The 26,173-nt window shown below is 43.2% G+C and overlaps 2 protein-coding genes across 4 annotated transcripts in view; both read right to left on the reverse strand.

Moving 5' to 3' along the window:
* The window catches only part of LOC137255666 (polypeptide N-acetylgalactosaminyltransferase 13-like), a 54,981-nt gene that overhangs the window by 23,086 nt on the left and 5,722 nt on the right, over nucleotides 1-26,173 (reverse strand). For 2 of the 3 annotated variants that reach the window (XM_067793144.1, XM_067793142.1), the window contains exons 2-3: nucleotides 17,956-18,145; nucleotides 17,209-17,673 (exon numbers count right to left, since the gene is read on the reverse strand). In XM_067793144.1, the coding sequence (XP_067649245.1) occupies nucleotides 17,209-17,428 (220 nt within the window). In that variant the 5' untranslated portion in view covers nucleotides 17,429-17,673; nucleotides 17,956-18,145. Of the gene's footprint in view, nucleotides 1-17,208; nucleotides 17,674-17,955; nucleotides 18,146-22,372; nucleotides 22,439-26,173 lie in introns of those variants that run through there. The other variant, XM_067793143.1, reaches the window with a different exon arrangement.
* On the reverse strand, nucleotides 14,932-17,115 carry LOC137256394 (uncharacterized). The gene is made up of 4 exons (XM_067794240.1): nucleotides 17,095-17,115; nucleotides 16,952-17,050; nucleotides 16,663-16,753; nucleotides 14,932-14,942 (listed from the first exon to the last, which is right to left on the reverse strand). Exons 1-4 carry the CDS (start codon nucleotides 17,113-17,115, stop codon nucleotides 14,932-14,934), a joined length of 222 nt encoding a protein of 73 aa, XP_067650341.1.

Here is a 26,173-nt window from a genome sequence, read left to right on the forward strand (position 1 = left end):
CCATCTCTCAAGAGGGGATCAACACAGACAACCAATGTTCTTGTCACCACATCTCAAGAGATTTTAAATGTGGGCAATATGAGATCTATGCATATTTGAAAGAAGTTTAGTGTTTGTAACAACAATTTAGTCTTCAGTCTCATGACGACAGTTTCCACACAGAATATGTAATGATATAAAGACAAAAACATACACAATCTTCTGTGTTAATGGAACTTTATACAAGATGGTGATTGTTGACGGGCTGAGTATACAAAGACCTGTGTTGACCTGTTGCAGGAATCAGACAGTTCAAAGAATTGGACTGTCAAATAAAGATATTAATAACTCGAAACAAATATCACCCGAGTGTGACCATAGTATGTCCCACATCTGAGAGGTGGGTGAGTGAGTGAGTTTACACCACATTTAGCAAGATTCCAGCAATATCACCGCTAGGGACACCAGAAATGGGCTTCACACAATGTATCTATAAGAGGACATCTGAGAGAATCTGAGAAAGCAGATTTTGTCATTTTATTGATGAGATGTAACTAAAAATATGGATAAAACAACCCATTCTTCCAAATATGCACTTTTCTGAGGCTACATCCAAAGGTTGTAGAGTGCTGTTAGCAATATTCCACATAACTTATCAAGGAGGAATACTGTAAGTTGAGCATCACAAACAAGGGCCCCCTCTCCCTCTGACAACCCCAAAGAAACGGCCCGACATAGTCCTCCTGCTGTGACACAAGTCCCAAGGAGTCATACATACGGTCTACATTTATCAGTGGAATTATCAGTTTGCAAAACATCTTTGTCACTAAACTGATGGTCAAAAGAAACTTTACCATAGTTGGAAATCAATCTAGTTTAAAAAACACAAAGGACAGATGCAAAAAGTACAATCCAATACAATCCAGTAGCTGCAGCTTGGAAGTATATCGTGAATAAAAATTTAAGCACCACCCAGTATATTTTGCAAAATATCGGTTGGCACATAGGAAATCTTTCAGAAAAAAAGAGGTATTATAATGTGGTTTAGTAACAAAGCCATCATGGAAATTATTTTTTACTTTCAACAGGATGCATGCGCTTTCAGAAAACATGCATTTTGTTTTCCTCAAAAATATCACCTTCTTTTGAAAACTGAAAATCAGCAATGACTGTTACATGGTCATATGATTGTCACTTTTGTAAAAGAAAAACCTAAATTTAAAAGCCTTCCATAAGCACATCAGGAATAGTTACTTTGATTTAAAAAGCAGTGCCATCATATCTGTAACAATATTTCCTTTAACAATAAATACAACAGTCAAGTACCCTACAGTGGCCGCAGCATGGAAATAAGTGGAACAGTAAAGTACCCTACAGTGGCTGCAGCATGGAAATAAGTGGAACAGTCAAGTACCCTACAGTGGCTGCAGCATGGAAATAGGTGGGACAGTCAAGTACCCTACAGTGGCTGCAGCATGGAAATAAGTGGGACAGTCAAGTACCCTACAGTGGCCGCAGCATAGAAAAAAGTGGAACAGTCAAGTACCCTACAGTGGCTGCAGCATGGAAATAAGTGGGACAGTCAAGTACCCTATAGTGGCTGCAGCATGGAAATAGGTGGGACAGTCAAATACCCTACAGTGGCCGCAGCATGGAAATAGGTGGGACAGTCAAGTACCCTACAGTGGCCGCAGCATGGAAATAGGTGGGACAGTCAAGTACCATACAGTGGCTGCAGCATGGAAATAGGTGAGACAGTCAAGTACCCTACAGTGGCTGCAGCATGTAAATAGGTGAGACAGTCAAGTACCCTACAGTGGCTGCAGCATGGAAATAGGTGGAACAGTCAAGTAACCAACAGTGGCTGCAGCATGGAAATAAGTGGAACAGTCAAGTACCCTACAGTGGCCGCAGCATGGAAATAAGTGGGACAGTCAAGTACCATACAGTGGCTGCAGCATGGAAATAGGTGGAACAGTCAAGTACCCAACAGTGGCCGCAGCATGGAAATAGGTGGAACAGTCAAGTACCATACAGTGGCCGCAGCATGGAAATAGGTGGGACATTCAAGTACCCTACAGTGGCCGTAGCATGGAAATAAGTGGAACAGTCAAGTACCCTACAGTAGCCGCAGCATGGAAATAGGTGGGACAGTCAAGTAACCAACAGTGGCCGCAGCATGGAAATAGGTGGAACAGTCAAGAACCATACATTGGCCGCAGCATGGAAATAAGTGGGACAGTAAAGTATCCTACAGTAGCCGCAGCATGGAAATAGCTGGAACAGTAAAGTACCATACAGTGGCCGCAGCATGGAAATAGGTGGGACAGTAAAGTACCCTACAATGGCTGCAGCATGGAAATAGGTGGGACAGTCAAGTACCCTACAGTGGCCGCAGCATAGGAATAGGTGGAACAGTCAAGTACCCTACAGTAGCCGCAGCATGGAAATAGGTGCGACAGTCAAGTACCCAACAGTGGCTGCAGAATGGAAATAGGTGAGACAGTCAATTACCCTACAGTGGGTGCAGCATGGAAATAGGTGAGACAGTCAAGTACCCTACAGTGGCTGCAGCATGTAAATAGGTGAGACAGTCAAGTACCCTACAGTGGCTGCAGCATGGAAATAGGTGGAACAGTCAAGTAACCAACAGTGGCTGCAGCATGGAAATAAGTGGAACAGTAAAGTACCCTACAGTGGCCGTAGCATGGAAATAAGTGGGACAGTCAAGTACCATACAGTGGCTGCAGCATGGAAATAGGTGGAACAGTCAAGTACCCAACAGTGGCCGCAGCATGGAAATAGGTGGAACAGTCAAGTACCCTACAGTGGCCGCAGCATGGAAATAGGCGGGACATTCAAGTACCCTACAGTGGCCGTAGCATGGAAATAAGTGGAACAGTCAAGTACCCTACAGTAGCCGCAGCATGGAAATAGGTGGGACAGTCAAGTAACCAACAGTGGCCGCAGCATGGAAATAGGTGGAACAGTCAAGAACCATACAGTGGCCGCAGCATGGAAATAAGTGGGACAGTAAAGTATCCTACAGTAGCCGCAGCATGGAAATAGCTGGAACAGTAAAGTACCATACAGTGGCCGCAGCATGGAAATAAGTGGGACAGTAAAGTACCCTACAGTGGCCGCAGCATGGAAATAGGTGGGACAGTCAAGTACCCTACAGTAGCCGCAGCATGGAAATAGGTGGGACAGTCTAGTAACCAACAGTGGCTGCAGCATGGAAATAAGTGGAACAGTCAAGTACCCTACAGTAGCCGCAGCATGGAAATAGGTGGGACAGTAAAGTACCCTACAGTGGCTGCAGCATGGCAATAAGTGGGACAGTCAAGAACACTACAGTAGCCGCAGCATGGAAATAGGTGTGACAGTCAAGTACCCTACAGTGGCTGCAGCATGGAAATAGGTGGAACAGTAAAGTACCCTACAGTGGCCGCAGCATGGAAATAGGTGGGACAGTCAAGTACCCTACAATGGCTGCAGCATGGAAATAAGTGGAACAGTCAAGTACCCTACAGTGGCCGCAGCATGGAAATAAGTGGAACAGTAAAGTACCCTACAGTGGCCGCAGCATGGAAATAAGTGGGACAGTCAAGTACCCTACAATGGCTGCAGCATGGAAATAAGTGGGACAGTCTAGTAACCTACAGTGGCCGCAGCATGGAAATAGGTGGGACAGTCAAGTACCATACAGTGGCTGCAGCATGGAAATAGGTGGGACAGTCAAGTACCCTACAGTGGCTGCAGCATGGAAATAAGTGGGACAGTAAAGTACCCTACAATGGCTGCAGCATGGAAATAGGTGGGACAGTCAAGTACCCTACAGTAGCCGCAGCATAGAAATAGGTGGAACAGTCAAGTACCCTACAGTAGCCGCAGCATGGAAATAGGTGGGACAGTCAAGTACCCTACAGTGGCTGCAGCATGGAAATAGGTGGGACAGTCAAGTACCCTACAGTGGCTGCAGCATGGAAATAGGTGGGACAGTCAAGTACCATACAGTGGCTGCAGCATGGAAATAGGTGGGACAGTCAAGTACCCTACAATGGCTGCAGCATGGAAATAGGTGTGACAGTCAAGTACCCTACAGTGACTGCAGCATGTAAATAGGTGTGACAGTCAAGTACCCTACAGTGGCTGCAGGATGGAAATAAGTGGGACAGTCAAGTACCCTACAGTGGCTGCAGCATGGAAATAGGTGGGACAGTCAAGTACCCTACAGTGGCTGCAGCATGGAAATAGGTGGGACAGTCAAGTACCCTACAGTGGCTGCAGCATGGAAATAGGTGGGACAGTCAAGTACCCTGCTATGGCTGCAGCATGGAAATAGGTGGGACAGTCCAGTAATTCACCAGAAATCCAGGGACAATAGCACACAGACAGATTTGGTTGAAGCTAAAAAAGAAAAATTTGGGACATTGCTTGTAGAAAAGCAAAGGTTCTAATGCACATATGTAAATTTGTTTTGCACCACTAAGTGGGTGGGAGACAGTCTGTTATACCTCATAAATGCTGCTCATATAACGAAGTCATTGGTGTTACATTAGGTGGGACAGTCAAGTACCCTACAGTGGCCGCAGAATGGAAATAAGTGGAACAGTAAAGTACCATACAGTGGCTGCAGCATGGAAATAGGTGGGACAGTCAAGTACCCTACAGTGGCCGCAGCATGGAAATAGGTGGGACAGTCAAGTACACAACAGTGGCTGCAGCATGGAAATAGGTGAGACAGTCAATTACCCTACAGTGGGTGCAGCATGGAAATAGGTGAGACAGTCAAGTACCCTACAGTGGCTGCAGCATGTAAATAGGTGAGACAGTCAAGTACCCTACAGTGGCCGCAGCATGGAAATAGGTGGAACAGTCAAGTAACCAACAGTGGCTGCAGCATGGAAATAAGTGGAACAGTCAAGTACCCTACAGTGGCCGCAGCATGGAAATAAGTGGGACAGTAAAGTACCCTACAGTGGCCGCAGCATGGAAATAGGTGGAACAGTCAAGTAACCAACAGTGGCCGCAGCATGGAAATAGGTGGAACAGTCAAGTACCCTACAGTGGCCGCAGCATGGAAATAGGCGGGACAGTCAAGTACCCTACAGTGGCCGTAGCATGGAAATAAGTGGAACAGTCAAGTACCCTACAGTAGCCGCAGCATGGAAATAGGTGGGACAGTCAAGTAACCAACAGTGGCCGCAGCATGGAAATAGGTGGAACAGTCAAGTACCATACAGTGGCCGCAGCATGGAAATAAGTGGGACAGTAAAGTATCCTACAGTGGCCGCAGCATGGAAATAGCTGGAACAGTAAAGTACCATACAGTGGCCGCAGCATGGAAATAAGTGGGACAGTAAAGTACCCTACAGTGGCCGCAGCATGGAAATAGGTGGGACAGTCAAGTACCCTACAGTAGCCGCAGCATGGAAATAGGTGGGACAGTCTAGTAACCAACAGTGGCTGCAGCATGGAAATAAGTGGAACAGTCAAGTACCCTACAGTAGCCGCAGCATGGAAATAGGTGGGACAGTAAAGTACCCTACAGTGGCTGCAGCATGGCAATAAGTGGGACAGTCAAGAACACTACAGTAGCCGCAGCATGGAAATAGGTGTGACAGTCAAGTAACCAACAGTGGCCGCAGCATGGAAATAGGTGGAACAGTCAAGTACCCTACAGTGGCCGTAGCATGGAAATAGGCGGGACAGTCAAGTACCATACAGTGGCCGAAGCATGGAAATAAGTGGAACAGTCAAGTACCCTACAGTGGGCGCAGCATGGAAATAAGTGGAACAGTAAAGTACCCTACAGTGGCCGCAGCATGGAAATAGGTGGGACAGTCAAGTACCCTACAATGGCTGCAGCATGGAAATAAGTGGGACAATCAAGTACCCTACAGTGGCCGCAGCATGGAAATAGGTGGGACAGTCAAGTACCATACAGAGGCCGCAGCATGGAAATAGGCGGGACAGTCAAGTACCCTACAGTGGCCGCAGCATGGAAATAAGTGGAACAGTCAAGTACCCTACAGTGGCCGCAGCATGGAAATAAGTGGGACAGTCAAGTACCATACAGTGGCCGCAGCATGGAAATAGGCGGGACAGTCAAGTACCCTACAGTGGCTGTAGCATGGAAATAAGTGGAACAGTCAAGTACCCTACAGTAGCCGCAGCATGGAAATAGGTGTGACAGTCAAGTACCCTACAATGGCTGCAGCATGGAAATAGGTGTGACAGTCAAGTACCCTACAGTGACTGCAGCATGTAAATAGGTGTGACAGTCAAGTACCCTACAGTGGCTGCAGCATGGAAATAAGTGGGACAGTCAAGTACCCTACAGTGGCTGCAGCATGGAAATAGGTGGGACAGTCAAGTACCCTACAGTGGCTGCAGCATGGAAATAGGTGGGACAGTCAAGTACCCTACAGTGGCTGCAGCATGGAAATAGGTGGGACAGTCAAGTACCCTGCTATGGCTGCAGCATGGAAATAGGTGGGACAGTCCAGTAATTCACCAGAAATCCAGGGACAATAGCACACAGACAGATTTGGTTGAAGCTAAAAAAGAAAAATTTGGGACATTGCTTGTAGAAAAGGAAAGGTTCTAATGCACATAATGAAATTTGTTTTGCACCACTAAGTGGGTGGGAGACAGTCTGTTATACCTCATAAATGCTGCTCATATAACGAAGTCATTGGTGTTACATTAGGTGGGACAGTCAAGTACCCTACAGTGGCCGCAGAATGGAAATAAGTGGAACAGTAAAGTACCATACAGTGGCTGCAGCATGGAAATAGGTGGGACAGTCAAGTACCCTACAGTGGCCGCAGCATGGAAATAGGTGTGACAGTCAAGTACCCAACAATGGCAGCAGCATGGAAATAAGTGGGACAGTCAAGTACCCTACAGTGACTGCAGCATGGAAATAGGTGGGACAGTCAAGTACCCTACAGTGGCTGCAGCATGTAAATAGGTGTGACAGTCAAGTACCCTACAGTGGCCGAAGCATGGAAATAGGTGGAACAGTCAAGTACCCTACAGTGGCCGCAGCATGGAAATAAGTGGAACAGTAAAGTACCCTACAGTGGCCGCAGCATGGAAATAGGTGGGACAGTCAAGTACCCTACAATGGCTGCAGCATGGAAATAAGTGGGACAGTCAAGTACCCTACAGTGGCCGCAGCATGGAAATAGGTGGGACAGTCAAGTACCATACAGTGGCTGCAGCATGGAAATAAGTGGGACAGTCAAGTACCCTACAGTGGCTGCAGCATGGAAATAAATGGGACAGTAAAGTACCCTACAATGGCTGCAGCATGGAAATAGGTGGGACAGTCAAGTACCCTACAGTGGCCGCAGCATAGAAATAGGTGGAACAGTCAAGTACCCTACAGTAGCTGCAGCATGGAAATAGGTGGGACAGTAAAGTACCCTACAATGGCTGCAGCATGGAAATAAGTGGGACAGTCAAGTACCCTACAGTGACTGCAGCATGGAAATAGGTGGGACAGTCAAGTACCCTACAGTGGCTGCAGCATGGAAATAGGTGTGACAGTCAAGTACCATACAGTGGCTGCAGCATGGAAATAGGTGTGACAGTCAAGTACCCTACAATGGCTGCAGCATGGAAATAGGTGTGACAGTCAAGTACCCTACAGTGACTGCAGCATGTAAATAGGTGTGACAGTCAAGTACCCTACAGTGGCCGCAGCATGGAAATAATTGGGACAGTCAAGTACCCTACAGTGGCTGCAGCATGGAAATAGGTGGGACAGTCAAGTACCCTACAGTGGCTGCAGCATGGAAATAGGTGGGACAGTCAAGTACCCTACAGTGGCTGCAGCATGGAAATAGGTGGGACAGTCAAGTACCCTGCTATGGCTGCAGCATGGAAATAGGTGGGACAGTCCAGTAATTCACCAGAAATCCAGGGACAATAGCACACAGACAGATTTGGTTGAAGCTAAAAAAGAAAAATTTGGGACATTGCTTGTAGAAAAGCAAAGGTTCTAATGCACATATGTAAATTTGTTTTGCACCACTAAGTGGGTGGGAGACAGTCTGTCATACCTCATAAATGCTGCTCATATAACGAAGTCATTGGTGTTACATTAGGTGGGACAGTCAAGTACCCTACAGTGGCCGCAGAATGGAAATAAGTGGAACAGTAAAGTACCATACAGTGGCTGCAGCATGGAAATAGGTGGGACAGTCAAGTACCCTACAGTGGCCGCAGCATGGAAATAGGTGTCAGTCAAGTACCCAACAATGGCTGCAGCATGGAAATAAGTGGGACAGTCAAGTACCCTACAGTGACTGCAGCATGGAAATAGGTGGGACAGTCAAGTACCCTACAGTGGCTGCAGCATGTAAATAGGTGTGACAGTCAAGTACCCTACAGTGGCCGAAGCATGGAAATAGGTGGAACAGTCAAGTACCCTACAGTGGCCGCAGCATGGAAATAAGTGGAACAGTAAAGTACCCTACAGTGGCCGCAGCATGGAAATAGGTGGGACAGTCAAGTACCCTACAATGGCTGCAGCATGGAAATAAGTGGAACAGTCAAGTACCCTACAGTGGCCGCAGCATGGAAATAGGTGGGACAGTCAAGTACCATACAGTGGCTGCAGCATGGAAATAAGTGGGACAGTCAAGTACCCTACAGTGGCTGCAGCATGGAAATAAATGGGACAGTAAAGTACCCTACAATGGCTGCAGCATGGAAATAGGTGGGACAGTCAAGTAGCCTACAGTGGCCGCAGCATGGAAATAGGTGGAACAGTCAAGTACCCTACAGTAGCTGCAGCATGGAAATAGGTGGGACAGTAAAGTACCCTACAATGGCTGCAGCATGGAAATAAGTGGGACAGTCAAGTACCCTACAGTGACTGCAGCATGGAAATAGGTGGGACAGTCAAGTACCCTACAGTGGCTGCAGCATGGAAATAGGTGGGACAGTCAAGTACCCTACACTGGCTGCAGCATGGAAATAGGTGTGACAGTCAAGTACCCTACAATGGCTGCAGCATGGAAATAGGTGTGACAGTCAAGTACCCTACAGTGACTGCAGCATGTAAATAGGTGTGACAGTCAAGTACCCTACAGTGGCCGCAGCATGGAAATAATTGGGACAGTCAAGTACCCTACAGTGGCTGCAGCATGGAAATAGGTGGGACAGTCAAGTACCCTACAGTGGCTGCAGCATGGAAATAGGTGGGACAGTCAAGTACCCTACAGTGGCTGCAGCATGGAAATAGGTGGGACAGTCAAGTACCCTACAATGGCTGCAGCATGGAAATAGGTGGGACAGTCCAGTAATTCACCAGAAATCCAGGGACAACAGCACACAGACAGATTTGGTTGAAGCTAAAAAAGAAAAATTTGGGACATTGCTTGTAGAAAAGCAAAGGTTCTAATGCACATATGTAAATTTGTTTTGCACCACTAAGTGGGTGGGAGACAGTCTGTTATACCTCATAAATGCTGCTCATATAACGAAGTCATTGGTGCTACATTAGGTGGGACAGTCAAGTACCCTACAGTGGCCGCAGCATGGAAATAAGTGGAACAGTAAAGTACCATACAGTGGCTGCAGCATGGAAATAGGTGGGACAGTCAAGTACCCTACAGTGGCCGCAGCATGGAAATAGGTGTGACAGTCAAGTACCCAACAGTGGCTGCAGCATGGAAATAGGTGAGACAGTCAAGTACCCTACAGTGGCTGCAGCATGGAAATAGGTGAGACAGTCAAGTAGCCTACAGTGGCTGCAGCATGTAAATAGGTGAGACAGTCAAGTACCCTACAGTGGCCGCAGCATGGAAATAGGTGGAACAGTCAAGTAACCAACAGTGGCTGCAGCATGGAAATAAGTGGAACAGTCAAGTACCCTACAGTGGCCGCAGCATGGAAATAAGTGGGACAGTAAAGTACCCTACAGTGGCCACAGCATGGAAATAGGTGGAACAGTCAAGTAACCAACAGTGGCCGCAGCATGGAAATAGGTGGAACAGTCAAGTACCCTACAGTGGCCGCAGCATGGAAATAGGCGGGACAGTCAAGTACCCTACAGTGGCCGTAGCATGGAAATAAGTGGAACAGTCAAGTACCCTACAGTAGCCGCAGCATGGAAATAGGTGGGACAGTCAAGTAACCAACAGTGGCCGCAGCACGGAAATAGGTGGAACAGTCAAGTAACCAACAGTGGCCGCAGCATGGAAATAGGTGGAACAGTCAAGTACCCTACAGTGGCCGCAGCATGGAAATAGGCGGGACAGTCAAGTACCCTACAGTGGCCGCAGCATGGAAATAAGTGGAACAGTCAAGTACCCTACAGTGGCCGCAGCATGGAAATAAGTGGGACAGTAAAGTACCCTACAGTGGCCGCAGCATGGAAATAGGTGGAACAGTCAAGTACCCTACAGTAGCCGCAGCATGGAAATAGGTGGGACAGTCAAGTAACCAACAGTGGCTGCAGCATGGAAATAAGTGGAACAGTCAAGTACCCTACAGTGGCCGAAGCATGGAAATAGGTGGAACAGTCAAGTACCCTACAGTGGCCGCAGCATGGAAATAAGTGGAACAGTAAAGTACCCTACAGTGGCCCCAGCATGGAAATAGGTGGGACAGTCAAGTACCCTACAATGGCTGCAGCATGGAAATAAGTGGGACAGTCAAGTACCCTACAGTGGCCGCAGCATGGAAATAGGTGGGACAGTCAAGTACCATACAGTGTCTGCAGCATGGAAATAAGTGGGACAGTCAAGTACCCTACAGTGGCTGCAGCATGGAAATAAATGGGACAGTAAAGTACCCTACAATGGCTGCAGCATGGAAATAGGTGGGACAGTAAAGTACCCTACAGTGGCTGCAGCATGGCAATAAGTGGGACAGTCAAGTACCCTACAGTGGCCGCAGCATGGAAATAGGTGGAACAGTCAAGTACCCTACAGTGGCCACAGCATGGAAATAAGTGGGACAGTAAAGTACCCTACAGTGGCCGCAGCATGGAAATAGGTGGGACAGCCAAGTAACCAACAGTGGCTGCAGCATGGAAATAAGTGGAACAGTCAAGTACCCTACAGTGGCTGCAGCATGGAAATAAGTGTGACAGTCAAGTACCCTACAGTGGCTGCAGCATGGAAATAGGTGTGACAGTCAAGTAGCCTACAGTGGCTGCAGCATGGAAATAGGTGGGACAGTCAAGTACCCTAAAGTGGCTGCAGCATGGAAATAGGTGTGACAGTCAAGTACCATACAGTGGGCGCAGCATGGAAATAGGTGTGACAGTCAAGTACCCTAAAGTGGCTGCAGCATGGAAATAGGTGGAACAGTCAAGTACCCTACAGTGGCTGCAGCATGGAAATAGGTGGGACAGTCAAGTACCCTACAATGGCTGCAGCATGGAAATAGGTGGGACAGTCCAGTAATTCACCAGAAATCCAGGGACAATAGCACACAGACAGATTTGGTTGAAGCTAAAAAAGAAAAATTTGGGACATTGCTTGTAGAAAAGCAAAGGTTCTAATGCACATATGTAAATTTGTTTTGCACCACTAAGTGGGTGGGAGACAGTCTGTTATACCTCATAAATGCTGCTCATATAACGAAGTCATTGGTGTTACATTTCTACTCAGGCATGTAATCATCTGCTGTAGAAGGACTGGATGGAGAAGAAGACTATATAGGTGAGAACAGAGTGGGGAAGAGCTCAAATACTTTTCTTAACTTTTGAAGATACTGCCATGACTGCTGAGTGCTGTATGACAAGGAGATAGACTTCAGAATCCAACATAGCTGAACGGCATACAGGAACACTGTATTTCCATGCGTTGTGACACCACTGGTCTCTGACATCTGGTCTGACAGGTGATCTGACCAAGTACTGGTCACCCCTTCTTTGTGACTAGGCAGTGCAGACAAGAAGAAAGCTTTATATTCCAGTACGCATATATACATGAGTGAATGCACATAATTTCCAAATGCAGTGAGTGCCAGTTCCAAACTTCATGTTGAAAGCAGACCTTTTACACACATTATTTACTACACTGGCAATTAAACAGACACCCTTGGCCTTGGAAGACATAAACCCTGCCAGAGGAACACAAAGTTGTCAAAAAAATGTCAGCTACACCCATGACACTTGTCACCCAGGACATGCCATACATGCTTTACTCTCACAACCATGTTAGTGTAAGAGTATATCAACAGTATGTAACAGTGTGTCAATGAGGGCATGCCATACATGCTTTACTTTCACAACCCATTACGTGTAACAGTGTATCAACAGTGTATGTAACAGTGTGTGAATCTATGTGAAACAGTGAGTGTCAACAAGAAAATGCCATGCATTCTTTACTTTCACAACCCATTACGTGTAACAGTGTATCAACAGTGTATGTAACAGTGTGTGAAACTATGTGAAACATTGTGTGTCAACAAGAAAATGCCATGCATTCTTTACTTTCACAACCCATTACGTGTAACAGTGTATCAACAGTGTATGTAACAGTGTGTGAAACTATGTGAAACATTGTGTGTCAACAAGAAAATGCCATGCATTCTTTACTTTCACCACCCATTATGTGTAACAGTGTATCAACAGTGTATGTAACAGTGTGTGAAACTATGTAAAACATTGTGTGTCAACAAGAAAATGCCATACATGCTTTACTTTCACAACCCATTACGTGTAACAGTGTATCAACAGTGTACGTAACAGTGTGTGAAACTATGTGAAACATTGTGTGTCAACAAGAAAATGCCATGCATGCTTTACTTTCACAACCCTGTAGGTGTAACAGTGTGTCAATGTGTCACAGTGTATGTATCAGAATATGTTGCCACATGTAATACAGTGTGGCATATAGTACATGTTACAGTATGTGATACAGTGTGGGATGTAGTGTAAGTTACAGTATGTGATACAGCATGTGATATAGGGCATGTAACTGTATGTGATACAGTGTGGAATATTGTGTACGTTTCAATATATGACATAGTGTGGAATTTTGTGTATGTTTCAGTATCTGACATAGTGTGGAATACAGTATATGGTACAGTATATGATATACTATGGGATACAGTACATGTTACTGTATGTGATACAGCGCAGAATATGGTATATGGTACAGTATGTGATATAGGGCAGAATATAGTGTATGTGACAGCATATGATACACTATGGTATACAGACAGTTACAGTGCATGTTACAGTATATGATACTGTATGTGACACAATGTGGAATATAGTATATGGTACAGTATGTGATACACTGTGGGATACAATGCAGTATATGATGCCATGTAGGAGTGAGTGGGTGAGTTTAGTTTTAAGCTGCATTTAGCAATGTTCCAGCAATATCATGGCAGGGGACACCAGAAAATGGGCTTCACACATTGTATCCATGTGGGGAATCGAACCCCGGTTATAGGCATGATGAGCAAACACTTTAACCATTAGGCATCCCCACCGCCCCCATTTCAAGTAGGACATAGCATAAGATGCAATGCATGCTAGAGCATATCGTGTACCATCTGACACTCACTCTCTATCTGTTAACAGTAGCAGACATATCAATACGTGAATAACAAAGTCAGCAGATATTTGCTGCACCTGTCTTATCTTCCATATCAATCAACAGCATCAACATCACCTTTTCCAAAACATCAATAATTCATATTATTTTCCAAACTTGTTTCACACAGACAGATGGCATGTTTTTCTTGTCATTAATGACAAGGCTAATGTCTGTAGTTGCTAATTCAAAAAAAATAGCACAAAACACTCGCAAAGCATCTTATCACAGGAAATCACAGTCACAGTTGTACATATGGAGAATACCGCAAACAAAGGAAAATCACGGGATGAAAAATTCCCTTGTTCACCACAGATTTGAAAGGACAATTCTAACTGTTTAAGTTTAAATGGAATAGAGATTTAAGTGACAAGAGTAGTTACTGAGCTGTGAAGAGTTTACGACAGAACTGGGATTCAGAGCTTGGTATTTCTGAGTCAGGCACACAACATGAGTCAAAGTCAGACAATATGAATAAACCAAAATGTTAAAATCCATATACAGCAAAAGCAAGATACCTTATGGACGACAACTTCTTTGTTCAGTAACAGCTTCATTAATCATTATTGAGACTTCCCTCACCCTGCTATCAGCAGAAAGAGCTTTGGACACTTGGCCTGGGCAGCCACAGCCATTATGTAAAAGGACAAAGTTTCAGTCTAGACGGTCACACCAGTATGTGCAGGGTTACAGTTTCAGTCTAGACGGTCACATCAATATGTGCTGGGTCAACGATTCAGTCTAGACAGTCACACCAGTATGTAAAGTCACTCACTCACTCACTCACTCACTCACTCACTGATTCAGTCTACATAGTCACAAGAATATGTGCAGGGTCAAAGATTCAGTTTGGACAGTCACACCAATTTGTGCTGAGTCAAAGATTCAGTCTAGACAGTCACACCAGTATGTAAAGGGACAAAGATTCAGTCTACATAGTCACATCAATATGTGCAGGGTCAAAGAATCAGTCTAGACAGTCATACCAGTATGTAAAGGGACAAAGATTTCGTCTACATAGTCACACGAATATGTGCATGGTCAAAAATTCAGTCTAGATGGTCACACCGATATGCGCATACAGTTCAAAACATATGCATACGGAATAAATTCATAACAACTGCTTGTGTATTGAAAAAGACATTGACTGCGATCACGTTGTACTGATAGTGTAGGAATCATTTCCACTATATTGAAGTTGTTTCCACAGAAAGTGAGAAAATGCAAAGGGCACCATTTCAGGGTTTATCTGTCATATCTGCAAATTTTTGTTGAAAAATATATAATAGTTTTCAGGTTGGACGGACAGGTATGTATACACGTTCTCTACAACTGTGATCATTTTTTTTCTAACATGCCAGCTATATGCAGTTCAGGATGGAACTGTTACAGCATTATACATGCTCTGAAAGTTCTCTTAAATCTGGCATACTTGTCAACAACAAATATGCACATGTGGCAGCATACTGCCTGGTCACAATCAGGGGTTTACATTTTTCAGATATGCTATGAAAACAAAAAGCATGAAAAGATGTCCGCACACAGCTATTTCACACGAATGCTATGTTACTATTATGTTGATGTTATTTCACCTACCATCAATTTTCCACATGGCAGCTAACTCTTTTTGCCATGACAAAGATTCCAAAACCTGTCAATTTATATTGTAATATTTTGCAGCCTAAATTTTGTGAAGTTCGAACATATGTGGTTAGGTACACCATCCAACTTCATGTTCAGTTACTTAAATGTGTCATTTTTAAGATGCCTGTACATGCCTGTACATTTACACGTGTACTGGTATGTTCATGGCTTCATTCAGTTCTTCTGACATTATAGGTGTTGGATTTGGAACAATCATAACTACCACTTTGGTACACAATAAACTTACTCATGTTCATACGACCTTCAACACAATGTACCTACTGGGGAGATACCAGCTGATTGTGTAGATACAAGGGACACAACAAGGATCATAGATACAAGGGACACACTGAGGAACTTAGATACAAGGGGCACACTGAGGGATATGGAAACAAGGGACACACTGAGGGACATGGATATAAGGGACACAACAAGGAACATGAATATAAGGGACACACTGAGGGACATGGATACAAGGGACACACTGATAAACATAGATACAAGGGACACAACAAGGAACATGGATACAAGGAACACAACAAGGAACATGGATACAAGGGACACAACAAGGATCATAGATACAAGGGACACACTGAGGAACATAGATACAAGGGGCACACTGAGGGACATGGAAACAAGGGACACACTGAGGGACATGGATATAAGGGACACAACAAGGAACATGAATATAAGGGACACACTGAGGGACATGGATACAAGGGACACACTGAGAAACATAGATACAAGGGACACAACAAGGAACATGGAGTGAGTGAGTGAGTTTAGTTTTACGCCGCACTCAGCAATATTACAGCTATATGGCGGCGGTCTGTAAATAATCGAGTCTGGACCAGACAATCCAGTGATCAACAACATGAGCATCGATCTGCGCAATTGGGAACCGATGACACGCGTCAACCAAGTCAGCGAGCCTGACCACCCGATCCCGTTAGTCGCCTCTTACGACAAGCTGAGTCACCTTTTATGGCAAGCATGGGTTGCTGAAGGCCTATTCTACCCCGGGACCTTCACGGGTCACAAGGAACATGGATAAAAGGAACACAACAAGGAACATGGATACGATGGACACACTGAGGAACATGGATACAAGGGACACAACAAGGAACATGGATACAAGGGACACACTGAGGAACATGGATACAAGGGGCACAATGAGGAACATGGATACAAGAGGCACAACAAGGAACATGGATACAAGGGACACAACAAGGAATGTCAATACAAGGGACACACTGAGGAACATGAATACAAGGGGCACACTGAGGGACATAGATACAAGGGACACACTGAGGAACATGGATACAAGGGACACACTGATAAACATGGATACAAGGGACACAATAAGGAATGTCAATACAAGGGACACACTGAGGGACATGGATACAAGGGGCACACTGAGGGACATAGATACAAGGGACACAACAAGGAACATGGATACAAGGGACACAACAAGGAACATCAATACAAGGGACACACTGAGGGACATGGATACAAGGGGCACAATGAGGGACATGGATACAAGGGGCACGCTGAGGAACATAGATACAAGGGGCACAACAAGGAACATAGATACAAGGGACACACTGAAAAACATGGATACAAGGGGCACACTGAGGGACATGGATACAAGGGACACACTGAGGAACATGGATACAAGGGACACAACAAGGACCATGGATGCAAGGGGCACACTGAGGGACATGGATATAAGGGACACACTGCGGGACATGGATACAAGGGACACACTGAGGAACATGGATACAAGGGACACAACAAGGAACATGGATACAAGGGACACACTGAAGAACATAGATACAACGGACACACTGAGGGACATGGATACAAGGGGCACACTGAGGGACATGGATACAAGGGGCACACTGAGGGGCATGGCTTTCAATGATGCAGGTCTCAGAGACCTACCAGTTTGATGACATCAGAAGCAAGTGTATTTGATGTGAGTATTCCGGAAGCATTGACCTACCTTTTGGCAGTATTCTGTTGAGGAAACCCTCCTGCTTCTCTGGCTTGGGGCCTTCATTGTGGTCCACACGGGCGTTATTGTTGTTGTTGTTGCAGTTGGCAGCAGACATTGTGGTGCAATCAGTGAAGTACATAAGCAGGAAGACGTCCAGCATGACCCACACCATCGAGGTGGCTATGATCACCTTGCAGTACTGGAACTTGAGGCGTCGACTTGCCATCTTGACACAGGCAGGCTACACTACAACACAGCTAAGGGCAAATCTGTCTCTGTTCTGGCTGATGCTGAACACCATGTACACCCAACCTCCTGGCATAAGTAGTTGGGCCTACTTTGTAGATACCACCAACATGCTGGACAGTAGTCTCATATATACATACATAAATTACTGAAGCCAACTGTAACTCCTGATTCTGAGAATGTCACAAGATGGGGGAGCCACTTTCATATCCACTGCTCACAGTGCTGAAAAAAACATCACACCCACATTGCAGTTATGATTTAACACAAACTGTATTGTGTTCCACATCAGTAAATATATTTCAGGCAATAAGGCAGGAACTAGTCCTGCTTATCACTAAGCTGAAGCTAACACAGGACGATCTAACAACTCCAAAGAATAGGACGGCCTTGTTGACACAGGTAAAGTCAACATCATCCACACCATGTCCGTCGTTAAGTCAAGTTGTTCGATGTATTCTCATTACAATTAGTTACATGTTAGCTGCATGCAAGTTAGTGACTTACCTTGCCTTGGTGGTGGTTTACACAACTTCCGGTGCATGACAGTGGTCGCAGCAAACTGGACATCCACACTGTATCTGTCCAACGTGGCGGTTTTGCAGTTGGCCAACAGGCGGAGTGATTGAGGTCAGTCGAGGTGTTTGTCACTTCCCAGCTGCCATTCCAACGCTTGGTTAAACATCGATGCAGACACCTGCAAACAAAACAATAAAAATAAACACAGCTCAACAAACACGTTCACCGATTGTGGTAGAGATTGAGTGTTAAGAACTTGCCCTGGCTTCACTCACGGCACATCTCACATTAAATCTGCTTGGCCTATAAAAACCTGTGACTGTGCGGCTGTTAGCTACGTTGTTACGTTTCAGCTGATCATCACTGAATACCTGCATAATATAGTAACACAGGTGGCTTCAAGAATAAGCTGCGACCAGCATAACACATGAGTGAGGACTGATGCTGTAATGCTCATCTTGACTGCTTGTGACCAACGGCAATGTTGCAATGTGATACTGGGGTGAAAACATATTTGGTCAGTTAGCTGACAAATCAGTGCCTGTCTTAAAGGACAGACACATAAATACAGGCTGTGCAACTTAAAAAGCATGCTTTGCGGCTTTTAGAACAAGTTGGGTAATTCATAAGACAAGACATCTGACCAGGATAAACTCTGGCACTTGTGGGACAACACCTATTTGGCCTGCACAACATGCCTGAAACCTGCAGGGCAAGCTTGTATCATACGAAGCACCGTGGTACCTACAGGACAAGCCTGTATCAGAGAGAGAGCACAAGTCTTTGGGGCTGGCCACAAACACTGATAGTGATAATCGGAAATATCATTGACAGGAAATGTTGTTAATGATTATCAATATCAATATGAAAATTCTGCCACACATAATATGGTACATAAAATTGTGTAAAACAATATGGTTTTGATTTACTCACACAATACACAAAGTTGGTCTTAATTCACAGGCAGATTCCAGATTATGTTTTGTTAGTAATCCATGCATGAACATAGCACCACTCACTGTGGTGAAACATTCACTGACTTCAAATGTGTTTTTGCATTTATGCTCAAAGTTACTTCGCTGATATATATTTATAGGCAATCAATAAATATTTTGTTAACCATTATCGATCCCTAAGATCTATGCTGATAGCCAAACCTACCTGTTGCTGAAGTACCTACAAAATATGTCTATGGCAACTGACAAACAGGTATGTGGTACCCAAAGGCCAACTCTGTGGCACCTGTACAAGAAAGGTTCACTCCCACAGGACAGTCTTCCCAAAAGAGAGACCTCCCAGAAGACGGACTCAGTGAGTACACTAATTGGCTGACCCATGCTGCCCACCCCTACTTAGTTAATGAGCTGATCCAGAGTCACTACAGACTATAACACACACTTCTACCTCCTTGACCATTCTCCATTTATTGACCCATCACTACCAGAATAAATTCAATCCAATTCTTTTGGTTACCTGGTGATGAACATGAAAATACCAGTATACATTCTTAGTGGAGACAGGGAAGTTGATTTGGTACATATATAAGCGTAACTAGAACATGCAAACACAGTTTACAGCAAGTTTTGTCATAAGTTAACTTAAGCCTTAATAGGAATCCACCAAGATTACAAAGCCGCTTAACTTTTTATGTACTCAAGAGCTGGACAAGTTTGAAAACTGATGGCTTTTTCTAATCATAAGGCTTAAAGTACAATTTCCTTAAATCTTGATAAACAGGACATCTGAAACAAAATGGACTTCATCCTCTATGTAACTGGAACAGGACAATCATGTTCTATATTTTATGTGTTATAATACCTTCCTGTTTCACTATGTAAGTTTCGAGAAGGAAGTCGGAATTTTACAAATATTTTGCATAAATTGCAGGAATTGATTTCTTAAGATAATATTGCATGAATGTATCAATAATATGTTTACACAACCTACACCTAGTAACACTGGACAACTGTCTTTGAATAAAGTGGAAAGCATGATCAATGAGTCTTGTTTAGTGACAGGCAGATAAGAGACATACAATTCTTGCTTACCATATATCACCAAAAAGAGTTCCCATATGTCATAATTTAAAAATTATAATTCATTACACAAATTATTAAAACTACAGTTAACGCCTAATGTCGTCTTTTTTATCTGGGCACATACCATTATTATTAAGGGTACAGGTTAATTAAGCCTTATGCAACCAACCATAAAATGTGTTGTTTTGAGAAGTCTGTCTTTTGGGAGGTCTGTCTTATGGGAAGGTACCATGACAAGTCTGTGGCACCTGTAGGACACATCTAGGACAAGTCTGTCACACCTGTAGGACATGTCTGTGGGACCTATAGTACAAATTTGAGGTACCTGTAGGAAAAGCCTGTGGCACCTATAGGACAAGTCTGTGGCACCTGTAGGAAAGATATACGGCACCACTGAAAAACGAGTCTATGGCATCTACAGGGCAAGTCTGTGGCACCTGTAGGACACATCTAGGACAAGTCTGTCACACCTGTAGGACAAGTCTGTAGAACCTATAGTACAAACTTGAGGCATCTGTAGATAAAGCCTGTGGCGCCTACAAGGCAAGTCTGTGGCAGGTGTAGGGCAAGTCCATGGCACGTATAAGACAAGTCTGCGGCACCTGTACAAAAGGTTTCAGAATTTTACACAGCACACAAATGCGGAGAATGAATGCAGAACCCCAAAACCCTACCCTGCATCAGGACTAGTCATCTGTGTCTTATTTCATCAACCAGTCATCACTGTGCCTAAGGTAATGCTGGTAACATGCGTTACCAGCATGCCAACATGGTGGCAGGTAGATCGCTTGGCGATCATTTCCCTCGAATTAGCAATCTTCCACATGTACCAGTATACAATCAAAATTATTTAGCACACTGATAAACCTTAATGGTGTAAATACATTGAAAGCACTGAAGTTGCTTACTAATGTCTGTGTGTTGAAGAATAAGCATTTTTTAAATGACGCATTCTAAATCAGTAGTATCCAGACTCGGTGATATCCAGACTTTGAGTTCTGAATTGAAAACTACAAACTGTATCTTCGTGATGTATTTGGACATGGTTTCGATATCAAAGTGAAAGTTGAAGGGGGCAGACATAACTGTACAATTTAAGGATGAATGTACCTAAGGTAAATTGCCTTCACATTCACTGATGGCAAGCTAGACGTAGTGCATAATTATGTACAGTATGGTGAAGAAGTTACTGTTGGAATGTTATACAAGTTGGCTATATGTTAACACCTTTTGTATTATGTTGCATCATCACACTGTGGAATCAAACAACATACATAGCTAGCTGACACCCAGGCAACATGTGCATTAAAACAGTAGCCTGTGCATAGATACATAGGAAGCCCGCCTATGCCTGAACAACAAGACATAGGTCTAACAATCTAACAACATCATTTGCTTATCATTTGGGAACCAATGACAAGGGCCATAAGCCATGGTGTGTTTATTGTGGTCATTGAACTCTCTGTTAGTGTGGGAAATATGAATCGATATAACGCAAAAAATAAATTAGTTGCTTCTGATATCTGTAGTGTTTTGACAATAAAACTACTGGATAAACATTTCCTATGATGAGAAAGGGAAGACAGAAAGGTTCCTTTTCGTGTAAAGTTGCCCTTTAACTGAAGAAGTGCTTACTTTACTGGTTAGTAATTTGGCATCTCTAACTGCCTACAAATATCAACATAATTACAGAGTCTCAATTAATGGTTAGCAGTAATTACTTTATGGATTAGTAATTTGCTAACGTCTCAGAGAGCCAATTTATTTTGCTAGTGTCTCAGACAACCAATCTCTTTTGCTAGTGTCTCAGACAACCAATCTATGTTGCTTATGTCTCCGACAGCCAATCTATTTTGCTATTGTCTCAGATGGCCAATCTATTTTGCTAGTGTCTCAGGCAGCCAAACTATTTTGCTAGTGTCTCAGATAGCCAATCTAGTTTGCTAGTGTCTCAGATGGCCAATCTATTTTGCTATTGTCTCAGACAACCAATCTATTTTGCTAGTGTCTCAGGCAGCCAAACTATTTCGCTAGTGCCTCAGATAGCCAATCTGTTTTGCTAGTGTCTCAGATAGCCAGTCTAATTAGCTTGTGTCTTAGACAGCCAACATACTTTGCTAGTGTCTCAGACAACCAATCCATTTGCTAAAGTCTCAGACAACAAATCTAATTTGGTAATGTCTCACCCAAACTAAAGAGGGAACACCCGAACTGCACCTAAAACACCTAAAGTGAACCTATAACACCCAATCTGACCACGGAACACCGAAACTGAATCTAGAACATCTAAGTATCCGCTCGCAGGACATAAAGACACCTGATTATGTTTAGCCCTGATATGTATTATGAGTAAGATAACATTTCACCTTGTACAGGCCTGTTTCTTAATGCAGCTCCAACCACGACTGTAACATTGCTACATTCAGCATTTACCCCTACATACACCAAGTTCTCTATGACCTATATGTATTAAATGCAGCATGTATAAACAGTTGAAGCTGCTGATGAATGACTCACCCCTCTCCAGTTGTATAACATCCTCTACTGAAGAGCATCTGCCCGTTCTCTGCATGCAGCTGTCCCATAAAACCTGACACTTGCTCCACACAACATGCCATATTTCACATGCTTCCTTTTTCTCACTCATTAGAGGTGGCATGCGACCATCTTGTTTGTCCATCCAAATCTCTGTTCCCTCATCACTTTCAACCTGTCTGGTTGAGATAAACCCCTCCTAATTAAGTCATAAATTCAGGTATGTTGAGTGCAGTGTTCCGTAGGCTTGTGACACTTCAAACTTTTCAGTTACCAACAAACAAATTTGTGAATGAAGTTCACTCCATACTATCTGGCAATACAGGCAATGTCAATATGTCACTATAGACACTGGGAAAAGATTCAGATATGGCAAACCACACTCAACAAAAACTTTTATAAATTATGGTTTAGATGAAAAAGACATCCATATACAGTTCATCAGCAATGTTGACCCCTTGTATTCATCAATATTGACCCAATACATTCAGCATGTTGACCCAACCCATTCAGTATGACTCCATGCATTCGGCAGTGACATGTACTCAGCATGTTGACCATACAAATTCTAAATGTTGACCCCATGCTGACCACATGTATTCAGCATGTTGACCCAATATATTCAGCATATTGACCCAACATATTCAGAAATGTTGATCCCATTTATTCGGCAAGTTGACAACATGTATTCAATATGTTGACCCAATGTATTCAGCATGTTGACCCAGTGTATTCAGCATATTAACCCAATATATTCAACATGTTAACCCAATATATTCAGGGTGTTGGCCCAATACAGTCAACATGTTGACCCCACATATTCAGCATGATGACCCAATATATTCAGCATATTAACCCAATGTATTCAGCATGTTGACCCCATGTATTCAGCATGTTGACCCAATGTATTCAGCATGTTGACCCAATGTATTCAGCATGTTGGCCCCATGTATTCAACATTTATCTTTTTTATAGCTTTCTTTCCTTTTGTATGTATCCTATTAGTTACTATGGCTACTGACCAATCAGAATTCAACACATTAAATAAGGCTTCGATGGATATACAACTTCTTTAAGAACAACAAAGCATGATATCCCATTTTTTCAGCATCTTGAAAAAGTGATTTCAGCATGAAGCAGAAAGTATTTCACAAGAAACACCTGTAGAGGTGGATAATCATGTAGCAAAACAGCATACCATAATTACTGTATTTTCCTACTGGAAAAGTATAATGTACGTATATGTGTGACACAGCTGTCTTATACAAACATATGCACATGGAGATGTCTCTGGATGATGAATCACTGCTGAATGGACAGCAGGGACCACTCCCAGTACATGTTGACAATCTGTCTCAGATCTGTAGCAATTTAATCCCCAAATAACCCACAAATTATTGCTTGTACATTTCGTACTGAAAAAGTTACATAAGTGTTTAAGATGTTTTTCCTCCGCTGACAACCGGATCAACAAAGACGAAGAATGCTTTTTACATTTCATGAAGTAATTAAATAATTACCAATCTAAACGAGCACCAACTTATATATAATTCCAATTTTCTTAAAATTAAGAGCAATAACTGCCAGAGACACTTAGCTAGGAATCCAAAATTCACAGCATAGAAGGATAAATTCATTCACTGCATGGCTGGCTAAACATATTGAAAATCAGAAATTTTCAATATTAATGAGTATGAGTATGAAAATTGTGTCACCTCTCTTGCATAAAAACTATTGTGATGTAATAAATAATTTTATAATTTTCTCAGACTATGCACATATTCACATCTTTATCCAAGGGAATCAGGATGCTTCTAAATTATGTTCAGGAGAGTGTTTTTTATTCTTCATTTTTGTCGACAGTACGACAAACTAACATCACATTTGCTACTGCAGGGTTAGTACATGAGGGGTTAATTTTTTTTACACTTGTCACAGGGCAAGTGACGAAGAAAGTAACTTGTCCTGAATAATTTTCACTTGCCCCGATTTTTGCGACATAATCACGATGATGACATTATGAATGAATAAGTCATCATGGTAGTTGGTGTTAATGTTTACTGGACTATTTTGCTATAAAAGTGATAAATAGCAAAGAAAGGTAGCACTACGTTCTTACCATTGCAAAATTTAATAGCTACATTTTGAGCAGATATGAAATGAAATCCAAGTTTATCTGCAGTTTGAAACTGTAAGTGGAAATTATCTAGTAGCCCGCAGACATGTAAGATACCATTATTTGAGTGCCTGAAATGTAAACTGACTTGTCCTGGGTGCCGGGCGATGGGATTTTTGAACCCCTGTACATGTTCCTTTACTGTGCATCTGACCTGGACAGAAGGACATAAAGGTTCAAGAAAAAACTTGTAAATGCAGTCATCCTTCCCCATAACGCGGGTCTTGGGGTCCACGGATGACCCTCCACGTTATTAGACATCCGCGTTATAGTACCTATTACATACTGTGGAACAAAGGCCATGTAAGATCGTATATTCCAAGATATAACAAAACTGCTATTTCGTGCTATTTAGTCAAAAATATATTGTATCATTGAAGGTGAAAATAAACAAACTTTGAAAATGAAAATATATATATGTACAGGAAACTTGCAATAAAAAATCACTAGACATGATAACTTGATTGTTGTACCAGTTATGCTACCTGTTACCTGTTACCAAAGACGTATATTCACGTGAATATACGTCTTTATTGTTATTCAACTAAGCCAGAAATAGCAATCAGCTGCGCACAGATGTTTTGGTCCAATGTACTGGTGATTCAGGCAAAAACGATCCGATAATATTACACCAAAGAACTTCTATTCCATTATCTGAATATTTTACATATTAAGCTGTTATTGTAACAGATTATTTTACATTGCTATCTGGCTAGTATATAATGCATGTTTTCTGCAAATATATTTAACATAACAATGAACACAGGCTGTTACCTGTCTGGATACAATTTATGTAGGAGACAGTTTGACAAGTCCACTGACTTCCCAAAATACTTGCAACTTTGATTGAAAAAAAACAAAATTTTGCCCATTTAATTGTTGAAACTGACTTCAATGAGTCAATAGCGCGGGTCTCGGAGTTCATGCATTACGAGACTGTAATCTGTTGGTGACTGCTAAGAATAATGTGAAATTGGTGCTATCGGGGTGGGCGCGAAAAACGAACCCTCACGAATGAGTTAAGCGGAAGTTGTACGCATATGGAATGAGGTAATGCCATTCTCTCACTGTGTTTCCGTTGTTTCTGTCAACAGTCTTAAATAAAATTGGGATTGAATTTAATCAAATAAAATGTGGTTTCTGACACCATACGTTCTGGGATGACTGTGTCTTACTGCGTCAAAGCACAGTGTGTTGCATCACAGCAAACATCGTAAGTACTCGTCATAACTCGACTGATAGCGTGTCTTGTCTTTCATAAGTTACGATTATTATTGAGAAAACCCTGCATGTTTTAAGCATCTGAAACACAATGGATAAAATCGTACAATGAACACTGTAGTTGCCATCCGAACTGAATTTCACTAGTTTACGTAATTTATAAGAGCGCAACAGCGGATTTGTTGATGTGCTACTTTCGATTTCGTGAAGGGATGTGATCACAGTTCAACTTTTT

Source organism: Haliotis asinina, chromosome 11 (assembly GCF_037392515.1).
Source record: "Haliotis asinina isolate JCU_RB_2024 chromosome 11, JCU_Hal_asi_v2, whole genome shotgun sequence".
Lineage (NCBI taxonomy): Eukaryota > Metazoa > Mollusca > Gastropoda > Lepetellida > Haliotidae > Haliotis > Haliotis asinina.